General features: G+C 37.5%; 1 protein-coding gene across 1 annotated transcript in view; it reads left to right on the top strand.

The window, feature by feature from the left end:
- LOC107720547 (1,4-alpha-glucan-branching enzyme) overlaps positions 1-21,386 on the top strand; it is a 146,815-nt gene that overhangs the window by 5,461 nt on the left and 119,968 nt on the right. The window contains 1 exon segment of the mRNA XM_074560110.1: positions 13,121-13,290. Within this exon segment, the coding sequence (XP_074416211.1) occupies positions 13,121-13,290 (170 nt within the window).

Raw genomic sequence — 21,386 nt, 5'->3', positions numbered from 1 at the left:
AGACAGACACACACACACACACACACACACACACACACACACACACACTAACACTCATGCAGGCATAGGCACATGCACCTGAGACTTCCATGGGATGGTTTTTGTGAGGCTGGGAGACAGAAAGTGAAAATTAAGTCAGGCATTGTCAGCAGAATATTGTCACAGGGGGTTTCAGTTCATGACGACAATTTGACAGTAAACTTTCTTAGAAAAAAAAATGCTTGTGTGAAGTATGCAAATGCACTTTGCCATTCGAAATATCCATATCCCCCCTCAAAATTTAACTTTTTTTCCTACAGCTTCATGCTTGTAAGGTTTTTGTGGATGAATGATTTTTTTAAAGCTGGTTTATCTTATTGTTGTCACAATAGTCATGTGTGCATTTATCTTAATGGTGATTATTACATTTGTATATAATCATTTCATGTGATAAGTAACATTTCTCCACATTTCAGATACTCTTGCCATCTGATAAGCTGTTTTTTACATATTCTTTTGTACAAGGGTGTGTAAGCAGGTTGCTATTCTGGGATATGAGAATGAGTCAATATGAGAAGAAATAAATGTAAAATAATATTTAGCATTTTAAATCTAGGGGGAAAAATTGTTTGCATTAATGCATACATATACACTAAAATAATCCGTAAAAATAGGGCACAATATACTGTATAATTTGAAGGAATTTATCCGTATTTATTTTTTACAGGTTTTTTACCAGTATTTTGAATTTTACACCATTGCATTGTTTGTAAAACTAATGGATAATGTTGTGTGTAATGAGCTGCCAGTACTTTTTCTGTTATTTTACGGATTTATTTATTACAGTGTATAATGTAAAAATAATGACATCTAGATAGGAAGTACGTTTTTACTTTGAGTGAAAAAAGCTCTGGTTTTGAATGCCACAGAAAGTTTTGTTGTTGTTATTTTATATATTTAATTTTTTTACAAAGCTGCAGCCATCAGTGGATGTGCATCAATAGCAGGGATGTTTTTGTATGCATTTATTTTGTGTATCACTGGACTGGAAAGCAGACTGTGGATGAGAGCTGTGCGGGAGAAAAGACTGCTGCTCTATAACAGGATTTGCCACTGATGACAACCGCATCAACACATTAAAAACTTCAAATTCCAGTGTGACATCGCCACTCATTATATCACACCCGGCTGCTCTTGTTTGAATGAAAAGGCTCTGAGCCTGTGTTATGCAGCACGGAGTTTAAGGATCCTGACCATGCTTTCTGTATGCAACACGTACAAAGATCAAGCAAAAATTGTAATGAAAATCATTAATATTGACAGCAATTTTTTACTGTCTGAAGGATTGACAGCCACTTCCCTGCTAAGATGGCCTTTTTTTCTGGTTTTTGTTACTGCTGAGGACGCTTCTACCCTAGTGAGAGTCATTACATCCTGATATCTCTCTCTTTCAGCCCTGTGTGCAATGCCATATTTATTGCTTCACGTACAAAGATCAAGCAAAAATTGTAATGAAAATCATTAATATTGACAGCAATTTTTTACTGTCTGAAGGATTGACAGCCACTTCCCTGCTAAGATGGCCTTTTTTTCTGGTTTTTGTTACTGCTGAGGACCAGTAGAGGTGCTGCTGATGACGCTTCTACCCTAGTGAGAGTCATTACATCCTGATATCTCTCTCTTTCAGCCCTGTGTGCAATGCCATATTTATTGCTTCAAAAAATGAATCAGTTTGATTGATTACCTTCATCACTGATAATGGCCCCTTTCCTCTTGGGGGCCAGAGAGATTAAGCTGTTGGCACTTTTAAAGAGCCTGTCTGTCATAATATTCACTGTACATAAAGTAGAGAGTTAAAAGATGGTGTAGCAGCATTATTATACGTATACTCAAAGTTTACATTTTATTCATTAGCCAGGTCTGAATCCACCTCTGACCTTTGTACAAAATTGGTCCAGAATTCCCCTTTTCCTCTCATAAATAAATGTCATACCACCTTTGCCTTCTGCCAACAGAGAACCACTAATTTTTTGCTACCTCATTTATTCTTGCCTTCTTAATATTCCCTTCCTCAGACAATGTTTTTGATAAGGTTCATTTCTATTCAGAATGGTGCACCCAGGGGACTGGATAAATGCAGAGCTTAAATGGGGTGGGAAACAAAAAACAAAAAACAAAACAAAAAAATTTTTATTTAGCGTATAAGATTTGAATACGATGGCATACACCAATTAAGCCCATTCTGGTGCTGGTGGCACTCGCGAGGAATGCATAAAAGGGTTTCTTCCTGAACTCCTGTATGCATGCAAAACTTTTTCTTCATTAAACTTCAAAACGTGCAGTCAGGCATTCTGCGGGTCCACGCGGGGACTCAGAATTGGTTATGAGGTGGTCCCCGTCTGTGATATTTATGAGCAGCTCTTGGTTAGGCACAGGTAGCAGCGTTGTCAAGCACTGTCAAGCCACGCACACGGTTTTTCTCCCTCTGGTGAAACACATTTGTGAAATGCAGGTGGTGGTTGTTTATCTGTGAGCTTGTTCGTCATTTTACAGCCTCTATATTTCAAATGTTCTGAAAGATTGATTAAAACAAGGTGGGTTTGTGTGTTAGCATGTTGCATTGTTTATAGGGAGGGCTGTAGGGGTGATTCTAGAGCCTCACGCATCTAGGGGGGCCCACAAAAATTACAGTAGGGTTCATGTATAAACTCATGTATTTTACATAAATAATGATACCACAACGTGCTTCAGAACGCGGTCACGCAAGGGCGTTCCCAAAGCGATCTCGACGCAGCTCGAGTTCCTGAAGGGGAACTTGCTTTGTGTTATATTAGTTTTAATGATGATACTGAGAGTCGCACAAACATAAATGACATATGGAAGCCTGTTTCTGTCAAAAAGAAAATTGTGAGATAAAATGTAAAATGAGAATAAAGTCATATTGAGACATATAACGTAACAAATATGAGAAATAATGGTTGCATTGTAAAATGTAAAAAGTTATACTGTAAGATTTAAATAGTGCAATTACAAGAAAAAAAAGTTTTTATGAGAGTTGATTTGCAAAATATAAAATCACATTGTGAGATTCAAATATTGCAATTACACAAAACAGTCACATTTATTAGCTCAAAAGTTGCATTGCGAGATACAAAGTCACATTGTGAGATTTAAAAGTCGCAATTACGAGAAACAACAACAAAAAAAAAAAAAATTGCAACATATTAAACTGCATTTACTGTATAAGATGTAAAGTCACTTGAGATTTAAATATTGCAATTACAAGAATCAAAGTTGCATTGCAAGATCTAAAGTCACACTGTGAGATTTAAATATTGCATTTACAAGAAGCAAAATCACATTTATGAGATACAAAGTTGCATTGCAAGATATAGTCACATTGTGTGATTTAAATATTGCAATTATAAGAAACAAAGCTGCAATGCAAAATTTATTGTCACATTGTGAGATTTAATAGTCACAATTATGAGAAAAATTGCGATATACAGTGAGATATACAGTAGTCAACATTTGAAGTGGATCAAAAAAGTTCATCAAAGTTGTCCTAAGACAAGAACGCATTTTGGTTTTAGGTTTTAAAGTGCCCCTATTATGGGTTATGAAAACCCCTCCTTTGCGTGACGCTAATCTGCGGTGATTGGTCCGATTGGTCTCAATTTCATTTCATTATGCCTGTAATAAAGCAGCGTTTGTGAGTGCAGTGCTGCTTTGTGTACAGCGTTACCGGGGAAACCGCTATTTTACAGCTCCAAAAGCGGCACCTAGTGGCAAAGAATGACTTAGCATTTTCATTCAGACCAACGCGAAAAGACCAACAAGTCAAATATGTTAATATTTCATGTCGACGTTAAAAAATTTAATGGCTTGGGATTTGTTTTAAAAAGGACTTGTTTCAATGATTTAGAGTCGGCTCTTTCTTTTGAGAGACAATAACTTTATACACAATGCACTTTCAGATTTAAAACTTTGCAGGATGTTTTCGTTCTTTTAGAGCTGTATTGCACACTGCATGAAGGTAATTTTAAAAAATCCATAATAGGGGCACTTTAAGACAACTTTGATGAAAGGTTTGATCCACTTCAAATGTTGACTAATGTAGTTGCAAGTGGCTTCCATACTGTACATGTGAACTCTCCATCAGCATGCCTTGCTTTATTGAAAAAGAAGTAAGTTTAATATGCAGTATAGGAACCCAGAATTCCTTGATACAGTCATACACATGCACATACACATACACATTTGTGCATACACATCCAATTGCTGTACTTTGTAAATATTTATAATGTTATTGAACTATATGTTAGCTTGACATTAACCTGAAATTTTTTAATTTGTCAGTTAAAGGTGATATAACGCACAAAATTGCCTCTTTCAATGCATTTAATAAATGTACAATATAGTTTACCCCACACTTTGCTAATTTTATTGTCCATCCACCACCTTGAGAGTAGTCTTTGTGGGGACTTTGTTGATCAGTAGGGGGTTGATTAATGCTGTTTTGCTACTGGTGAAAGTTGGAGTCGTGTGGTGCTTAGAGCGATACTAGGGAACTAGTGAGCTTATGAATTTATGAGGCCAGCTTGTCTGCAAGATTATTACATGATTACCTGCTGTTGCAGAGTGTCTTTAGGATTGTCGACTCGCTTATTATTAATCTCATACTGTAGTGGGAACTTTAGTTGTAGTTCTACATGACCCTTTAGAGGCTTCAGCTGTCCTCATTCATTGCATTTGCATGGAGAGAGCGCTACATTATTCAAATTTTTTCGTATTCCAAAGACAAATAAGAAAGAACATAGTCATACAGGTTTAGAACGACATGAGATCCATTTTTTATTTTCTGGAACCAAACTTTATTAACATGCAGTAGAGCGATGAGCAGTCTCTGTGATTTAGCAAACCACTGTGGTGGATTCGTGGGTGAGGGATGACAGAAACATTCGATAACATTGCAGGAACCCAGAGCAATTTTTGGACTTGAGTTCCTTGCTTAAGGGCTCACAACATTGGTCAGGGATAGACACTGTAGGAAGCCAGCAGCCCTCCAGTAGTATGCTGGCATTCACCAGTATGCCGCTTCACACCAATAATCAAGTCATGGATGCTGAGCTCTCACACACTGCACCGCACCATTATTATTCATGAGCTTATTTCCCCTTTGTCTTTGCGGTTGCCTTTAAGAAGCCCCAGGTAAAGATTCACCTGGACCATTCCACTATTTGCTGAAGAAAATAGCATTTGGTCATAAGATAATAACTTGGCGAACGATTTTGTATCATCAGCTTCCTGCAGTTACATCCTGATTGGCGGCTATTTAATCCCTCTTGGACATTTCAAGGGCTGATTGTTTTTTTTGTTGTTTTTTTTTTTGCTTCAGCATCATAGAAGTCATAGAAGACACTGCATGAAGGTACTTGGTTCTTTTTTATTTTATTATTTATTTATTTTTAGTTTATTGTACTTTGTTATCAAAATAATAGTTCACCCAAAAATGAAAATTTACCCATCCCCAGACCATCCAATAAATAGATCAGCTTGTTTCTTCATCGGAACAAATTTAGCATTACATCACTCGCTTATCAATGGATCCTCTACAGTGAATGGGTGCCGAGAATGAGAGTTCAAACAGCTGATAAAAACATCACAATAATCCACAAGTAATCGACATGACTACAATTATTGTCTTGAGATGTGAAAAGCTGTGTGTTTATAATACATCCATCGTTAAGGTGTTTTAACTTCAAAAAGTTGCTTCTGCCCAAAATATGAGTCCATATTCCATAATAACACTTCCTCCAGTGAAAAAGTCCATACCCTGGCTGTTGTCCTCCCACATTAAAATTCACAGACATTATTTCTTTAGAACTGTTTTGTTCTGTTTTTATTTGTAAACGGTGCTTGATCTGTGCATGTTTCTCTGCCGATTCAGACTAGACAACTTTTTCAATATTACAGATGGAGGACTCATATTTTAGCCTGAAGCAACAGTTTGAAGTTAAAAATGTCTTTAAAAGAATGTGTTTAGTACAAACACTCAGCTTTTTGCTTTACAAGATGTTAATTTATGGACTGGAGTCATGTGGGTTATTTATGGATTATTGTGATGTTTTTATCAGCTGTTTGGACTCTCATTCTGACGGCACCCATTCACTGCAGAGGATCCATTGGTGAGCAAGTGATGTAATGCTAAATTTCCTTAAACCGACAAGAATTTAAATGGAGAAAAAGGCTTATAATAAAGGAAAGGGTTTTCCAGCTTTTTAGATCATGCCATATTAATTTTACAGCTTATACTTGTCTGTTTGGCTCATTTATTTTCTTAATTTTACAAAAGAAATGAACTCTCATCTCCCATATGAACACCCCAGATCAATGCATCTAGAGCATGTGTGCTAACCACTAAACCACAACTCAAGTAAGAGTTTTAATTCCAAGGTGTATCACCTTAAAAAAAAGAACCTCAGTATTTTTTAAAAGACAGTCAATATCCTAGACTGGCTGAGCCAGGCAAAGGCTTAGTCCCTGATGGCAAATCCAGGAGACAAAAACAGGACTAGTGTCCTCATCCTTCTTCTTTAATTGGTTAAATTAACGGTTAAGATGTGGTTTGTGTCAGCAGAAGTTCAGCAAGAAGTTTCTCGCCCTCTCTGTCTCTGGCTTTCTCATTCATAATAGTGTGCTTCTTTAACTTTGGCTATCTTGTTTGTTGCATTCTCTGCTGGAAATGACATTTTGACTTTTTTTTAAAAATAAAATGGCAGACTGTTTTGTAAGTCTAATTTCATTACTAGCATTTTATGTATTCTGAAGAAAAAAAATTAAATAGTATTTTGACGCTTTTTGCATAATTCGACAATTGCAGTTTGATTAAAAATGACATCCAGCAAAAAAATCAGATTCTGAAGTTATACGATTTTTTTTCACGTATCTAATACTTTGCTCTTACTGTTGTCTCTCCTTGGTATCTAAGTGTGCTAAATTTTGAATATTATGGACATTAAAAAATGTTGGTATGATAGAAATGCTTTCATATTTGGGACAGTTGTAATTTGTGTAACAAAAAATATGAAATAGTTTATGGTTATTTCTATTCATTAAATAATCCTGGGGAAAAAAAACTATCATGGTTTCCACAAAAATAAGCAGCACAACTGTTTTCAACATTAATAACAAGGAGAAATGTTTTTTGAACATCAAATCAGCATATTAGACTGATTTCTGAAGGATCATGTGACACTAAAGATTGGAGTAATGACTGTTGAAAATTCTGCTTTACCATCACAGGAATAATTTACATAAAATATATTAAAATAGAAAACAGTTATTTTAAATCGTAAGATATTTCCCAATATTAGTTTTTACTGTACTTTTGGTCAAATAAATGCAGCCTTACACTGTGTAGTGTCTACACCGGACACAATACTTTAGCAAAATACTAGGCTATAGAACCCATTATAATCAGTGATGCTGTCTACACTGGATGTGGCGCGACACGACACAACAAATTTTCGACAGTAAACTGCTGCCTCGTTCTATTTTTGACGTACTGACACAAAGTTCAAATGATTTGTAATGGTTGCTTTGTCGCGTCCAGGGACGGGCTGGGAGTAAAAAATTTAGATTTTCTCCCAAATAGACCCACCACAACTACAAACAGTCGCTACTATCTCACAATATTACAGCAATCCTATCGAATTTATGGCAAATAACATCACAAAACACATGGTGACCCTGCTGACAAAAACAATAGAAACCATCACAGAAATTTGAATGATTTCCACTACAAATACCATTACAAACATTACAAACCATCAAATTTCAACCATTGAAACCATTAAATAATAGTTTCCTGTAGTGTGTTTTGGGACATATTACATTAGGATTTAGTGGCTTTAACAAAAGGTGACCAATTACCAGTCAAGAACAACAGGTGCCATTACAGTTTCCATTAAAACCAATACAATTTTCATTATAACCAGTAAAACCATTACAAATTATGTGATGGTTTCTATTTTTTTTTCAACATAGGATTGAAATAAATGTATTATTGTATGAACTAAAAAACTTGAAATCTACATAAAAAGAGCAGAATGCAAAATTTATGACAATGATAAACATAAACCTAGAATCTAGATAACTGAAACAACATAATTCTTCAATTTGAGTGTTCATATGTCTGTGTGTGTGTGTGTGTGTGTGTGTGTGTGTGTGTCATGTTAATCAGACTTATCACCTTATAGGCTACTTCATTTACTCAATGTTCTAACGCAATAGCTCTCAAATGTAACCGTTGTAGAATTGCTGCTGTCTCTTTATGAATGAATGGAATAGTCATGCCAGACAATGCGGAGTGATAAATAGCAGTGGACGCTCGGTCCTGGGATTTTACTATAGTGCTATAGGCTACATGCTGTGTATAGTGAGAGAGACGGGCAAGGTAACCTGATGTAACTGTTTGCTTTTTTCCTTTTAGCTTCTCCCAACCGCCTTTATCTTCACGTCTTTTCCATGCCATCACGAGCCCACTCTGCTTCATGTCAGTTTTGGTTTCTTATAAGCAAAAATAGATTGCATTAGCGCCCCCTTTTGTCGGCCGTCAACGTCACTTAATCTGACACTTTTTCTTTGATGATGAACCAGCCAGGCCGACGGCTGTCCATCTGGACTTCTCCAGAACGTCCAGATGGCTAGTCCTCGCCTGGTCGCGTCCAGTGTAGACAGACTTTAGCTGTTGCGGCGCGACACGACAATTGTCGCGTCCGGTGTAGACACGGTGTTAGTAAGCATAAGAGCCTCAAAACAATTAGAAATCTTACCAACAATGTGAATAATTAGCAAAGCATACTAAAAAGCTTTCAAAGCAGAGTAACAAAAAGTTGAAATATGGTAGTCTTAACAAAGTACCCTGAAGTAAAATAAACACCCAATACTTTACAAAAATGGCAACTTTTACCGCTTAGCTTACCATATCACACTGCAGATATTAAACCATCAGCACTTCCTGTTTCTCTAGAGTCCCTCTTTACCTTGTTCCACTCCAAAGCTAAACTGTGCTTTTGAGTTTGGGTTTTGATGCCTCTGGGTGTACGCAAGAGAGCCTCTAAAGCGGTAAAAGACCCTCTGTGACTCTTTTATGGTCGTGCAGCGATGCCAGGGGCAGAAATGAGAGGTGTTTGCTGCTGTGTGTTTTCATCCACGTGTAAGTGAGCTATCCGTGCGAAAAGCGCTGTGTCATGATGAGTCAGCTCACCCCGGGGCTGTTAGCATAGAAGATGAGACGTGCGTGAGTGCCCTCGCTCCTCTAACAATCTCTCTCGAGCTCGCCATGCTCACCCTCCGACGCGTCCCCCTCAAAGAGCGCAGTGATTCACCAAAACGTGCTTTCAAGAGGACAGGATCGAGTGGTCAAGTGTAGCCTCTTTTAAAACTGACCACTTTGCGGCCGCTCCTGGTCGCCTTGAATCATTGTTATTACAGAATGGGAGAAAGCTTGTTATTATATCCGCAATGGCAGGCTGTGGCGTTTCCTGCATTCCCTCCCTCTCTTCGGCGCCTCCAGCAGGGCAGAGCTAAGCACTGATTCTTTCAGAGCTCAATCCGTTTGACCACCGGACTGAGTAAGCGACAGCCTGCTGAAAGATTTGTTCAGGGGGTGATTAAGTTGCTCCGTCTGCTCCACGGGGGTCATATTTTCCCTTTCGTACATCCAGCCGCGCTGATAGACGTCTGAAAAAAGTCTTGTGGATCTCAGTGTGTGGCCCATCAGAGCTAACTCAAGGCTTAAGGCCTTGAAATAACCACTTTCAAAGCTCGGTTGTTTTTTTTATCTTCCTTGTGGAATATTAATTCTACCTCTTTTGTCAGCTTCTTCCATAAACATCAGGTTTTTCGATCGTTACAGTTGAGGAAAGCTTGGCGAGTAGTTTTGCTTGTTCACCTGACAGGTTGTGACTGTACATCTGTGACTGGGCTGTTAACTGTCAGACCGGTAATCGGTCGAGCGGTTTGGTCGTTTGTGTTTATCTGGGAATCATCAAGAAGAGATTCTGCCTGCCTTCGTCTGTCCGTCTGTTCGCTCTCTCCCCATCTCTCTCGCTTTCTCTCTGTGTGATTAAGAGCAGCGTTTTAGAGGCCACCCATCACCCTGTTGTTCCTCAAGTTTTAATGAGCACTTTAAACTCCCAGAGGAACCCAAATGAGTGGTTCCCATCGGTAATTATTCCTAACACTGCCATGAATATGCACACAGAAGTCCCAGCTGGGTCCAACACTCTTTACATTCAAACACCAGCTCAAGCAGCAGCTCAAGCTCAGAGGTCTTGCATGCTTTTACCTTTTACACCTTTTAAAATGGATGGGCAAGCATGGCAAATGGCAAACAAGCAATATGCTGAATAATCATCCTTTTTTTTTGTCTGCACTACAGTTGGGCAATAGTACAGGTAATATTAGGCATCTTATGATTATTACATAATTGGTTGATCATTATTCTTTGCGATAACGGCGATTATGTATATATATATATATATATATATATATTATAATATTTTATATATATTTTTACTTTAATTTACGATATATATTGTATTGCTAGTAATATGCTGATCAATTTTTTCTTCAAATATTTTATTTATAGTATACAGTATAAAGTGAAATACTACTGTCATATTGGTTATTTAACAAAGGAAAAGAAAGCCAAAAAAGTTAAAGGGATGGTTCACCCAAAAATTAAAATTCAGTCATTAATTATTCACCCTCAGACCTTCATTCATCTTTGGAACACAAATTAAGATATTTTTGATGAAGTCTGAGAGCTTCCTGATGCTGCATAGACAGCAACACAACTGACACGTTCAAGGCCCAGAAAGGTAGTTAGGACATTGTTAAAATAGTCCATGTGACATCAGTGGTTCAGTATACAGATGATGAACTAAGAGAGAAGGACGTTCTAAATCAGAACGCTGGCTTCTGCATCAGCAGCACCACACGCATACGTCGTGGTTCTGTCGTGTTTTACCGCAAAGTATCAAAAGTTACATCCAGTCATAAATAGCATGTCTTTTTTATCACTGTCATCCCTTATATGCAAAGCAATGCAATAAAAAAGGGGCTATCGTTCTTTATCATTTACCAGTCAAATTTGTAACGGAGACAAGATTATAAAAAAAAAATAAAAAAAAAGCAGGATTACCTTAATGCTGGAAAGACCTTAAGTTATTAATTTTTTTATACTAGCCCATCGTGTATCCAGCAACACAACTGACACGTTCAAGGCCCAGAAAGGTAGTTAGGACATTGTTAAAATAGTCCATGTGACATCAGTGGTTCAGTATACAGATGATGAACTAAGAGAGAAGGACGTTCTAAATCAGAACGCTGGCTTCTGCATCAGCAGCACCACACGCATACGTCGTGGTTCTGTCGTGAAAGCGCGGCAAAGACTGACACGGAAGATAATTCATTATTGAATAAAGTCATTATTTTTGTTTTCTTTGTGCACAAAAAGTATTCTCGTAGCTTCATAACATTACATTAACGATCTCCTTACTACCTTTCTGGGCTTTGAACGTGTCAGTTTCATGGCTGTCTATTAGAGATTATTTTAATCACTACCATAGACATCAATGTTTATCTCTGAACTATAAACTTTCATCCTAGCATTTCTGTGATAATATGAATGACTGTAAGACAGAAATGATACTGTGTGGTTGAATAGACTGTTTGTGAAGCTGTTTCTTACCTAAACATTGTAACTGCTCTCTCTGTGTAAGCGGCAGCGCGAACGCAGATTTGAATGTTCCAGTAATACTTTTTCAAAGGTTTAATAGACACGGGTGAATCGTTGTCATTTAGAAAGTAGATCGCATGGGTGTCTGAATCAAGATCGTGATCTTTTAACGGTTAATTGTGCAGATCTACTGTCTGTGCAGGGTCATCAAAAATATCTTAATTTGTGTTCCGAAGAAGTTTGGAATGACATGAGGGTAAGTAATTATTGACAGAATTATCCCTTTAAGAATTTTTTTGTGCATCTTTGGAAAAAAAAAATCTATTTTGTGATTGATTGCAATTGTAGTATAACTTTAAGCATCACACACTTTTAATGCTCAGTTACGGATGTGCAAAGCTATTGGGTATTTCCTAAAATTCTCAAAATTCTTTCCCAAATCAGTTAACTCCCTATTTCATCATTTGAGATAAATTTGTCTTCTGTAACAGCATGAGGTGGGAAATTCACAAAAAAATATTATTCCAACTCTTTAAAATAAGGACTTGCATTAAGCCACTTAACCAAAGACAGTGTGCCATTAAGCATTAGCACAATTATAATCTATCAGGTATAAACGTCAATTAACAGAACGGATGAGAACACAGATCCCTGCTCATTTTTCAGTTGAGTACGAACAGTGTTTTGCTAAAAAAAAATGGCAGAATACTTTTAAAAAAATGTCAAGCTACAAATGAGATTTCATCAGCAGGCTGATGTTTTGTTTTTCTTTTTCCTGAGTATTTCACACATTTCAAGCAGACATTAAAATACAGTATGTTTTAACAAATCAGTTAGAGATTTTATTCAGTGGGTTTAATTTATTCAACATTTACTCTTTTCACTTTAAAATTGTGAACACATGTCCACACACTCTGAATCTGATCCACTTTCTAGACTGTCATCACTAAATTACGTCAGTCTGAGATGTGTATCAAATGTATCATGTCTTTTTGGTGAAAGCAGTAAGATTGAAGGAACAGAAGAGCGAGGAATTCCTTTGAAAAGCCTTTCTAAAGGTTACAAATAAATTTTTTAATCAGTGTGTTAGCGCTTGTGTTTCAGTACGGCAAACTTTGTTGAAAAGAGTCGTGTGTGTATTTCTGTACCTGTGACTCATTAACCAGATCATCTGCGCAAAATAACTTTCAAATAAAAGTTATTTTTTCTGTAATGCAAAGCTGACAGAGAAAGCTGAATATAAGTGATCTTTTTGTGTGAACTGAGGAGAACAACTGTCTGAACTCTGGTTCGTGGAAGGGAGAGAAATGAAACTTGGGTCCGTAATGTCTTTAATTTGTATTTTCTCTTTGTATATTTCTGTCCCGCTCTCTATCTCTGTTGTGACTTCAGATACAAGCGGTTTGCTGAGCGACTGGTACAGTTGGAGGAGGCAGAAGGGGCCTTTGATTACTTCACATTGAGCTACCGGTCCTTCGGAATTCAGCGGCCATCCGACAACGGTCTGGTCCTTAGGGAATGGGCACCGGGAGCGGAGGTCGTCTTCCTGACTGGGGATTTCAGTAAGTGTCACCATGCAGAGACCTCTGTCTGCTACATCCACAGACCCTTCTTAATGGACAGATCTATGAAGCAAAGTACAAGCGGTTTATTGTTTCCAAGGAAACGGGCTTTAATTTTAGGCCGCTAATGCTTGAAATGCTCTTCGCGTTTACAGGGCAAGGAATCTGCGGGGTTTGCATTGAATGATTTATTAAGCCGTAATGATGTGTGTTGCCAATTGTGTGCTTGTCTGGATTGTTTACAAGTAGTATTGTTCTTTTAGAGACGTCGAGAGACAGAGAGGACGAGAGAGTTGGACTGATGTTCTGTTGTTAAGTTTTACTCCATTAAAAGCCGATTTGGAGTCTGTTATAGAAGCAGGGCTCAAGATAAGGCTAAATTCCCTCTAATCTTGAAGTAACAGGAACACATCCAGCAGTTTGCGTTGTCCCGACTGTCAAGCTTCACCATTGTGTCTGAAAATTAAACTGATGCCCTGGTAGGAAAGTGTGACGGAGATCGATTGATTAGCAAAAAGTTGACAAATTTCATCCAAGCTTTGTTTACATATGGAAGAAAGTCCTCAGTCATATGCAAACTATTCATAATTCTACGTTAACGTTGCTGGTCAATAAAGGTCACAAGGGAATTAGTATTAACAATATTGAAAACAGGTGCTACTTTGTATAAACGATTTTTTCTGCATTCTTTAAAAAAGGGGCGGGGCATAGAGGAGAAACAATGATGTACAGTATGTGGAAAATAATCCACTTTAAACCGCATAAACACATTTCATTACACCAAATACACAAAATAATGTTCTTTTTAGCAGCATCATATGACCCCTTTAACACCTTTACTGCCCCTTTTGATCAATTTAATGCATCCGGGTTAAATCAAAGTATTCTTTTCTTTAAAAAAAAAAACTCAAACATTGCCCAATGGCCAATGCATCCCTAGATGTCATTTTCATTTTTTACAGCGCTAACACCTGAAAGAGGCTCATTATTGGATGGCACATGGACAATGCTATCAGTGAACACAATTAATTTTTAGTGAATTTCACTCTCAATGTTCATGTCTTTCCCATCTTAATGTCCAGATGGTTGGTCACATACGTGCATTAGGCATGAAACGTGCATGAGGAAACTTTGATGTATGATGTTCAAAGCTTTCTGCTTCAGTGCTACTTGAATAACTGTCAGACAGAGAGAAGAAAAGACAGAATGTGTAGCAAGAGGGAACGACAAAAAAAGAAATATTATATGAAAAAAATATCAATGATTGAATGTGAAATATGTAATCTAACCAGGAGGGTGATGCCAGTTAGAAGCTGAATTATATTATACAGTTGATTTTGTGGTATTACACCAAAAATGTTAAAATTGTTGCTAATAGCCTCCTATCTTTTTAAATGAACAAGTAATGTAGTGGTTATTTTCCTAGTTACAGGTAAATGTATTTATTTATTTATTTTACTGGACATATTTCAGGTCAGGTCATGTGATTGACGTTATGATTAGAAAAACATTTAAATTTTGTATTATTATTATTTTACTTCAGTTTTTCAATTACTTTTTAGTTTAGTTTTAGTTCGTTTTAGATTCTTTCTGATTGTTGAAATTCATTATTTTACTTCGTTTTAACCATTGTTTGTAGTTTAGTTTTCATTTATTTTTTATGAAAATGCTTTTCATAAATAGTTTTTGTTTTTGTGTTTTATAATAACTCCTATTTGATCCAGCTTCTACAAACAGCAACACAAGACAAACTCCGCTCTGAGGGAGCACTGCTAGCATTTTGGCGTCATTCTCGCTTTTCGCCATTTAATATTTTATTCTCCTTTTGCTGAGAGCCTCTTTCTTTACCGTTTGTGTTTCCTTCACCTTTCTCTTGTGCCTCTGTTCCTCACAAGCAAAGCATCTCAACGACTCCTTCACGCTCTGCCTCAGAGCTCAGTTTTTTCCTCCGAGAGAGTAGTTGTTGCTGGAAACTTTAAGTTGAAGTTGTTGTTTTTTTATTCTTTATTTATTTCCTCTAAGCCTCCGTCTGTTTTGACCCATTGCTGTCCTTGTATCTCAAAATGAAGCTCTTAGCTGTCAAACGCAGGAGTGGGAACATCTGATACCTGTTCTGAGCTCACGGATCACATATTCTGTCAGTGGAGTCAGCCTGCAGTCCCTGTGTAGAGTCAACCAATAGGAAAGGGACCACTTTGTGTCAGTTCATGTTGTCAGGAAGAGATCTTAAAGTTCCTGTTTAAAAGCTGCGCTGTGTCTGCTCTCCTGTCTTTTGTCCTGCTGTTGTCTCCTTCTCACCTCCTTTGGCTGACGGAAAGGTGTGACAGTGTCTTCAATAAAAAAAAGAAAGCCAGAAAACACATTCCCTGCTTCTGCGCACACACACATAAAACATAAGACTCGTGTACCGAGACCATTCAGGATATGCAACAAAAAATATAGCAAGATTTCAAGGATTAGTTCACCCAAAAGTGAATATTTTATTGTATGTATTCACCCTCATGTTGTTCTAAACCCAAAAAGTATAATTAGTATAAAAGCATAAATGCTGGCAGCCACATAGATGAGAGAAGTAGTGATGTTTAATTTGTGAATGAATCATTCTTTTGAGTCAAATCGTGTCATTGAATTGGTTGATGTTCACAAAACCAGTCACAATGACTCATTTGGACTCATTCAGTTCACTGACTGAGTGAATTATGACTTAAAGTTAATTCTGTTTGTTATACCTGGTTCACAAAACTGGTCTGAATGGTCTTCATTCGCGGTCACCGTGATTTTGATAAGTAAGACATGTTCCTGGATCAACATAACTGTCCAAAAATATAGACTTAACCCAATCCCTACCCATAATTTATTCCTAAAATCAGTGTGAAATGATAGCTGATTAACAAGGGTGTAGAAGCACCTAACCCTGATCGTAAGCCTAAAACAGATATTTCTTGAAAAGTTATCCCTCAATTCTGATTGGTTGATAGGAATGTTGTTCCAGGATCAACAAGGATTTTGATCCAGGAACATGTTGTTCTTGGTGAAATCACGTTCACCCTTCATTCGCAAATCAAACTGATTCAACTCACTAACTGAATCACTTACATCACTGTCTGTTTGCATCTGTTCTGATTCACAAAACTGGTCTGAATGATTCATTTATGAATTAGACTGGTTCAGTTCTTAAGTATATTGTGCAGAGAGAATAATGGCTTAAATTTCAGTGTTTTTAACATTTGATTCACTAAACCAATGTGAACAATTCATTCACAAATACAATTTATAGCCTACAGTTCTCAAGTTTAACAGATTTAATTATCACGCTTTAAGAATCAGAGTCTGTTTGTCACATCTGATTCACAGAACCAGTCTGAATGATTCATTCATCAATCAGACTAATTTATTTCTCAAGTTGAACTCACTGACATCTCTCGCTGTTTGTCACGTCTGATTCACAAAACCAGTCTGAATGAATCATTCGCTAATTGGACTCATTCAGTTCTCAAGTTCAACTCACTTAGTGAATAATAACTTACATTTTTGTGTGTTTATTTTACTTGGATCACTTACCGGTCTGAATGATTAATTCACAAATTAAACTGATGCAGTTCAACTCACTAACTAAGAGAATCTCGGTCTGATTGTCTCTCTTGGTTTACAAAACTTGTCTGAATGATTCATTCACAAATCAAACTGATCATTTCTCAAGTTCAACTCACCGTCTAACTGAATAATCAATTAAATCTTGGTCTGTTTGTCACATTTGATTCTGAAGTGATTAATTTATGAATCTGACTGATTCGGTTTTCCCAAGTTCAACTCAAATCTGTCTTACGACTTCAAAAGACCAGGAATATTTTATGATAATTGTATGGTCCTTTTGTCTCCATTCATTGCTATTGCATAGAAAAGAGCAACCAGCACAGTCTTCATTTTTGGGTGAGCTGTCCCTTTAAGACATCAATATACTGAAAAGCAAAAGGCCTACATATGAGTCAGACAACCTAGCTGAAATGTTTGTATTTTATACACGTGATTGCAAAAATAGCATCTTCTGGCTCAGTGATTGCTAACTATCCTACTCAGTGTTTGATGATCTGACTCTCAGTGGTCCAAACACCAGTGGGCCACGTCCCAATGTGCTCTTCTCACTTCTCTCTCCCAAAACTGCTCGTATCTCAGCCTCGGTACCTAATCGGAAGTCCTCAGGGAATGAGAGTGCAACTAGAAAAATGCACCAGATGTCTTATTGCAAAGCAGTCAAACTGCCTCTGGCCAACTTCAGACTTCTTCTAATTGAGAGTTGTGCTGTGTGGGGAAACAGATTCCTGGGAGTGTGACCTGTGAAAACTCCCAACTCCAGTTTTGTATGTACATATCTATACTTCATGTCTGTATGTTCACAAACATGAAGCTTATTCCTGGGGCTCCACTTATGCCGTTTCAGCAATTATTGATTATAGCTGGAAGACATGATGCATATTGGTGCAGATCCTCCCTCAAAGTCTTCTCTTAATACACTGCTTACATGCCTTGAAGAGAATATTGATCTCAAAGCCTGAAGCACCTTTTAAAATGATAATTGATGAAAGGAGTGAATGATTAGCTAGTTCATGGTTCTTCTCATAGTGTTGTCTTTGTATCTCAGTAGCTTCCTCATTAAGCTGGTGTTATTGACTTATTCCAGCACCTGATCGATAGTTCGGCAGTCCTTTGGTCAGTCAAGCACTTTGAAAGTGAAATATGTTTCGTTTTTTATTTAGAATAAACTGTGTAGATGGTTAAAGAGAGCTGATTATATAGTTACGTTTTACATAATTTTTCTTTTGGATATGATATTATTTAGTTGCAGAAAAGCTTTGATCTTTGCATGAAAGCTGGATTCCATCACTGAAACAAAACAAATTAAAAAGTTATTTCTGACTTCTCACATATTAGATTTTATTTCTCACAATAAAATGTGCTTTTTTTAAATCTAATTATCACTCATAATAATCTAATTAATAATTTTTAATTTTCACATATTTACACACTTATTCCTCTTAAAAAAATGCCTGTGGAGGTATTGTGGTATCATTTGGGAATACCATGGTTTTTTGATATGTTCCATGACATTGAACAATTGTCTTACCATGGTAATTATAAAATAATCCAAGGTCCCTCAAAGAATATCATGGTAGTACTATGGTTATGGTTGAAAAAAACATATTCATTTTGGTCAGTAAATACATATGTAAACTGAGAAGACTGCCTTAAAAAACACACACACACACACACATAGTTCAGATGTACTCCATCATCGAGTACCTGGAGTGTGTGTGTGTGTGTGTGTGTCTGTGGAGGTATTGTGGTATCATTTGGGAATACCATGGTTTTTTGATATGTTCCATGACATTGAACAATTGTCTTACCATGGTAATTATAAAATAATCCAAGGTCCCTCAAAGAATATCATGGTAGTACTATGGTTATGGTTGAAAAAAACATATTCATTTTGGTCAGTAAATACATATGTAAACTGAGAAGACTGCCTTAAAAAACACACACACACACACATAGTTCAGATGTACTCCATCATCGAGTACCTGGAGTGTGTGTGTGTGTGTGTGTGTGTGTGTGCGGTTTTGTGACATATGAGGACACAAATTTGTATAATGACATGGGTATGACATAGGTTTTACAAGGAGCAGGTGACTTATGAGGACATTACCCCATGTCCCCATTTTTCAAAACGCTTATAAATCATACAGAGTGAGTTTTTTTGAGAAAGTAAAAATGCACAAAGTTTCCTGTAAGGGGTAGGGTTAGGTGTAGGGCAATAGCACATACAGTTTGTACAGTATAAAAACCATTACGCCTATGGAATGTCCCCACAATTCACAAAAACAATTGTGTGTGTGTGTGTGTGTGTGTGTGTGTTTGCTATCAATGCGTACACACCTTTCTTGGAGTTAGTGAATCCATACTATCGGGTGAAAAGGGCACATTGTTCCCTCTGGGGTAAGAAGCTGTTTACTAGAATTTTAGATCACAGCAAAATGTTGTCTCTCCTCTCGCTGTGACACTACTTATATCCGTATGACCAGCGGCCGCTCTCCTCCCTGACCATCCCCCACCTATATCACATCCTCCCCTTTTCTATTTATCCCTCTGCCTTTTTGTAATTATCTCTCTCTGAGACCCAGAGGCGGTGTCATAGGAAATCCCAACTTCCAATTTGGCGTGAGATTGCATTTTGACATGGCTCATATTATATGGTTTCAATTTCACAGTAGGAATGAGAGGTTTGAAAGAGAGGGAGAGAGAAATTTGGGTCTGGGGGAGCCGATCTTGATCTGTGTCGGGGGGCTGCAGGTGGGTAGGCATATTGCACTGGCTCTGGTCTTTTATTGATTTATTGATTTATATTCGCTTTCTGCTCTCCATTAGAGTATGTAATGTGAAAAGAGATACACAGAGGCATACAGGGCAGAACGACAGAAATTATCCACAACAAATCAGAGTCTTTTTTTTCTGTGCTTTGAGAGGGGGTCACACAGTCGTGTGCCAAAGCGTGGCTTTTTTCCCAGAAACTGAATGAACAGTCTGAGGGAGTCGGTAAAGTCAGCTGCTGTACAGCACTCTGCATTTTCACTACACTCTGCCATTTATTCAGCTGTTAAAGCCATGGATGAATGGAGCTGGTTTTAAGGGCCATGTAAATATACTTTGCTCTGCAAAAGTATGCATATTCTTAGCCAGTTTTGACAGAATCTGAAAGTGTGCTCTAAAATGTAGTTTTTCTTTCTCGCTCTCTAAGCAGTATAAGTTATTCTTAAAGTAATAGTTCATACAAAAATGAAAATTGTCGCAAGCTGTTAGTAAATCTGGCCCTAAAACTCAGAAACTCAAAGGAAATTGTACACATCACATGATAATATTCACATGTCTGCGAACAATTGAAATATTTAAAGAGCAGGTCATATGGTATTTTAAAGTGTCCTAATATCCTTGAGCAAGTTATGCCGGGTTCAGACTACACAATATTTTTGTCTCCTAAAATCTTGTCGTGTCGTGGACAAGAAACATGTCAGACTACACGTTGCTTCCCGACCATTCATCACGTGCCGTCTTTAATGAGAAGGCGGTACTGACTTCCAAAAACAAGAGTGTAAACATTGCTGAAGCGCTTCCGCTATAGTTCGCCAGCATTTTTCTTTCTTTGTTCTGTCGTCGTAGTCCCTCGATGACACATCATACAGGCAGGAGTACTGTTGTCACAGCTCCATGATCCTTTCCTCCATCTCATAATTCTACCTAGCAGCACCATCATCTCTCTTTCGTTTTGCCATGTTTGAAACCTGTGTATGAAAGAGCTTCTGTGCTGCTATTGGTCAATGTCACCAATGTGACAGAACTCGTCGTGGACGAAGGAAAAAAAATGAAACATGCTAGCTTTCTGTCGTGATGTTGTGAAGCATCGCAGATGCGGAATCAGTTGTCGTCCACTATGACCACCACTCTGATCCGGGCATTAGAGAGCGCTACCACTGACAAAGCACCTTTACATAAAACAATAATATAGTGCTCCAATCCGTTCTTATAATAATGACATAAAATATAAAAACACTTATACAAGCGAATGCCCACATCTAAAGTTTAGCTGCTAAACTGTGAACACTTAAAACAATAATGGTGGATACGTTAGCCGAGTGCTGCTAACGTGACTAACTGATGAAACAATACAGTTTGTAAACCAAAATATGTCTACTGAACTTTAATTCTTGCTGTTGCCGCCGCTGCCATGTTGTGGAGTCGCTGTGTGTTTCGTTGTGAAAGCGAAACTACTTTGTTTGGCCTTCCAAAAGAGGACACAACTAGAAATCAGTGGTTAAGTTGTATTTACAACACTGTTCAAGAGCAGTTCAACCCAAATATTCAGATGTGTGCAGCGCATTTTATGGAGGATGAGGACTGTTTCCTGAACCTGCAGACTAGCCTACAATGCGACTGTGCTCAAAGGCTGTTTCTATAGTGGGGCAGTTCCAACTTTGCAAGGACAGCGCTTCTGACTCACAGCCTGTAAGTAAATTTTTTATATTTAAATAATTTGCCACTGATGATTC

Source organism: Sinocyclocheilus rhinocerous, unplaced genomic scaffold (genome assembly GCF_001515625.1).
Source record: "Sinocyclocheilus rhinocerous isolate Xijiao unplaced genomic scaffold, SAMN03320098_v1.1 scaffold603, whole genome shotgun sequence".
Classification (NCBI taxonomy): Eukaryota; Metazoa; Chordata; class Actinopteri; order Cypriniformes; family Cyprinidae; genus Sinocyclocheilus; species Sinocyclocheilus rhinocerous.
Note: the sequence above shows the minus strand (reverse complement) of the source record. Positions and strands in the feature narration are given on the sequence as shown.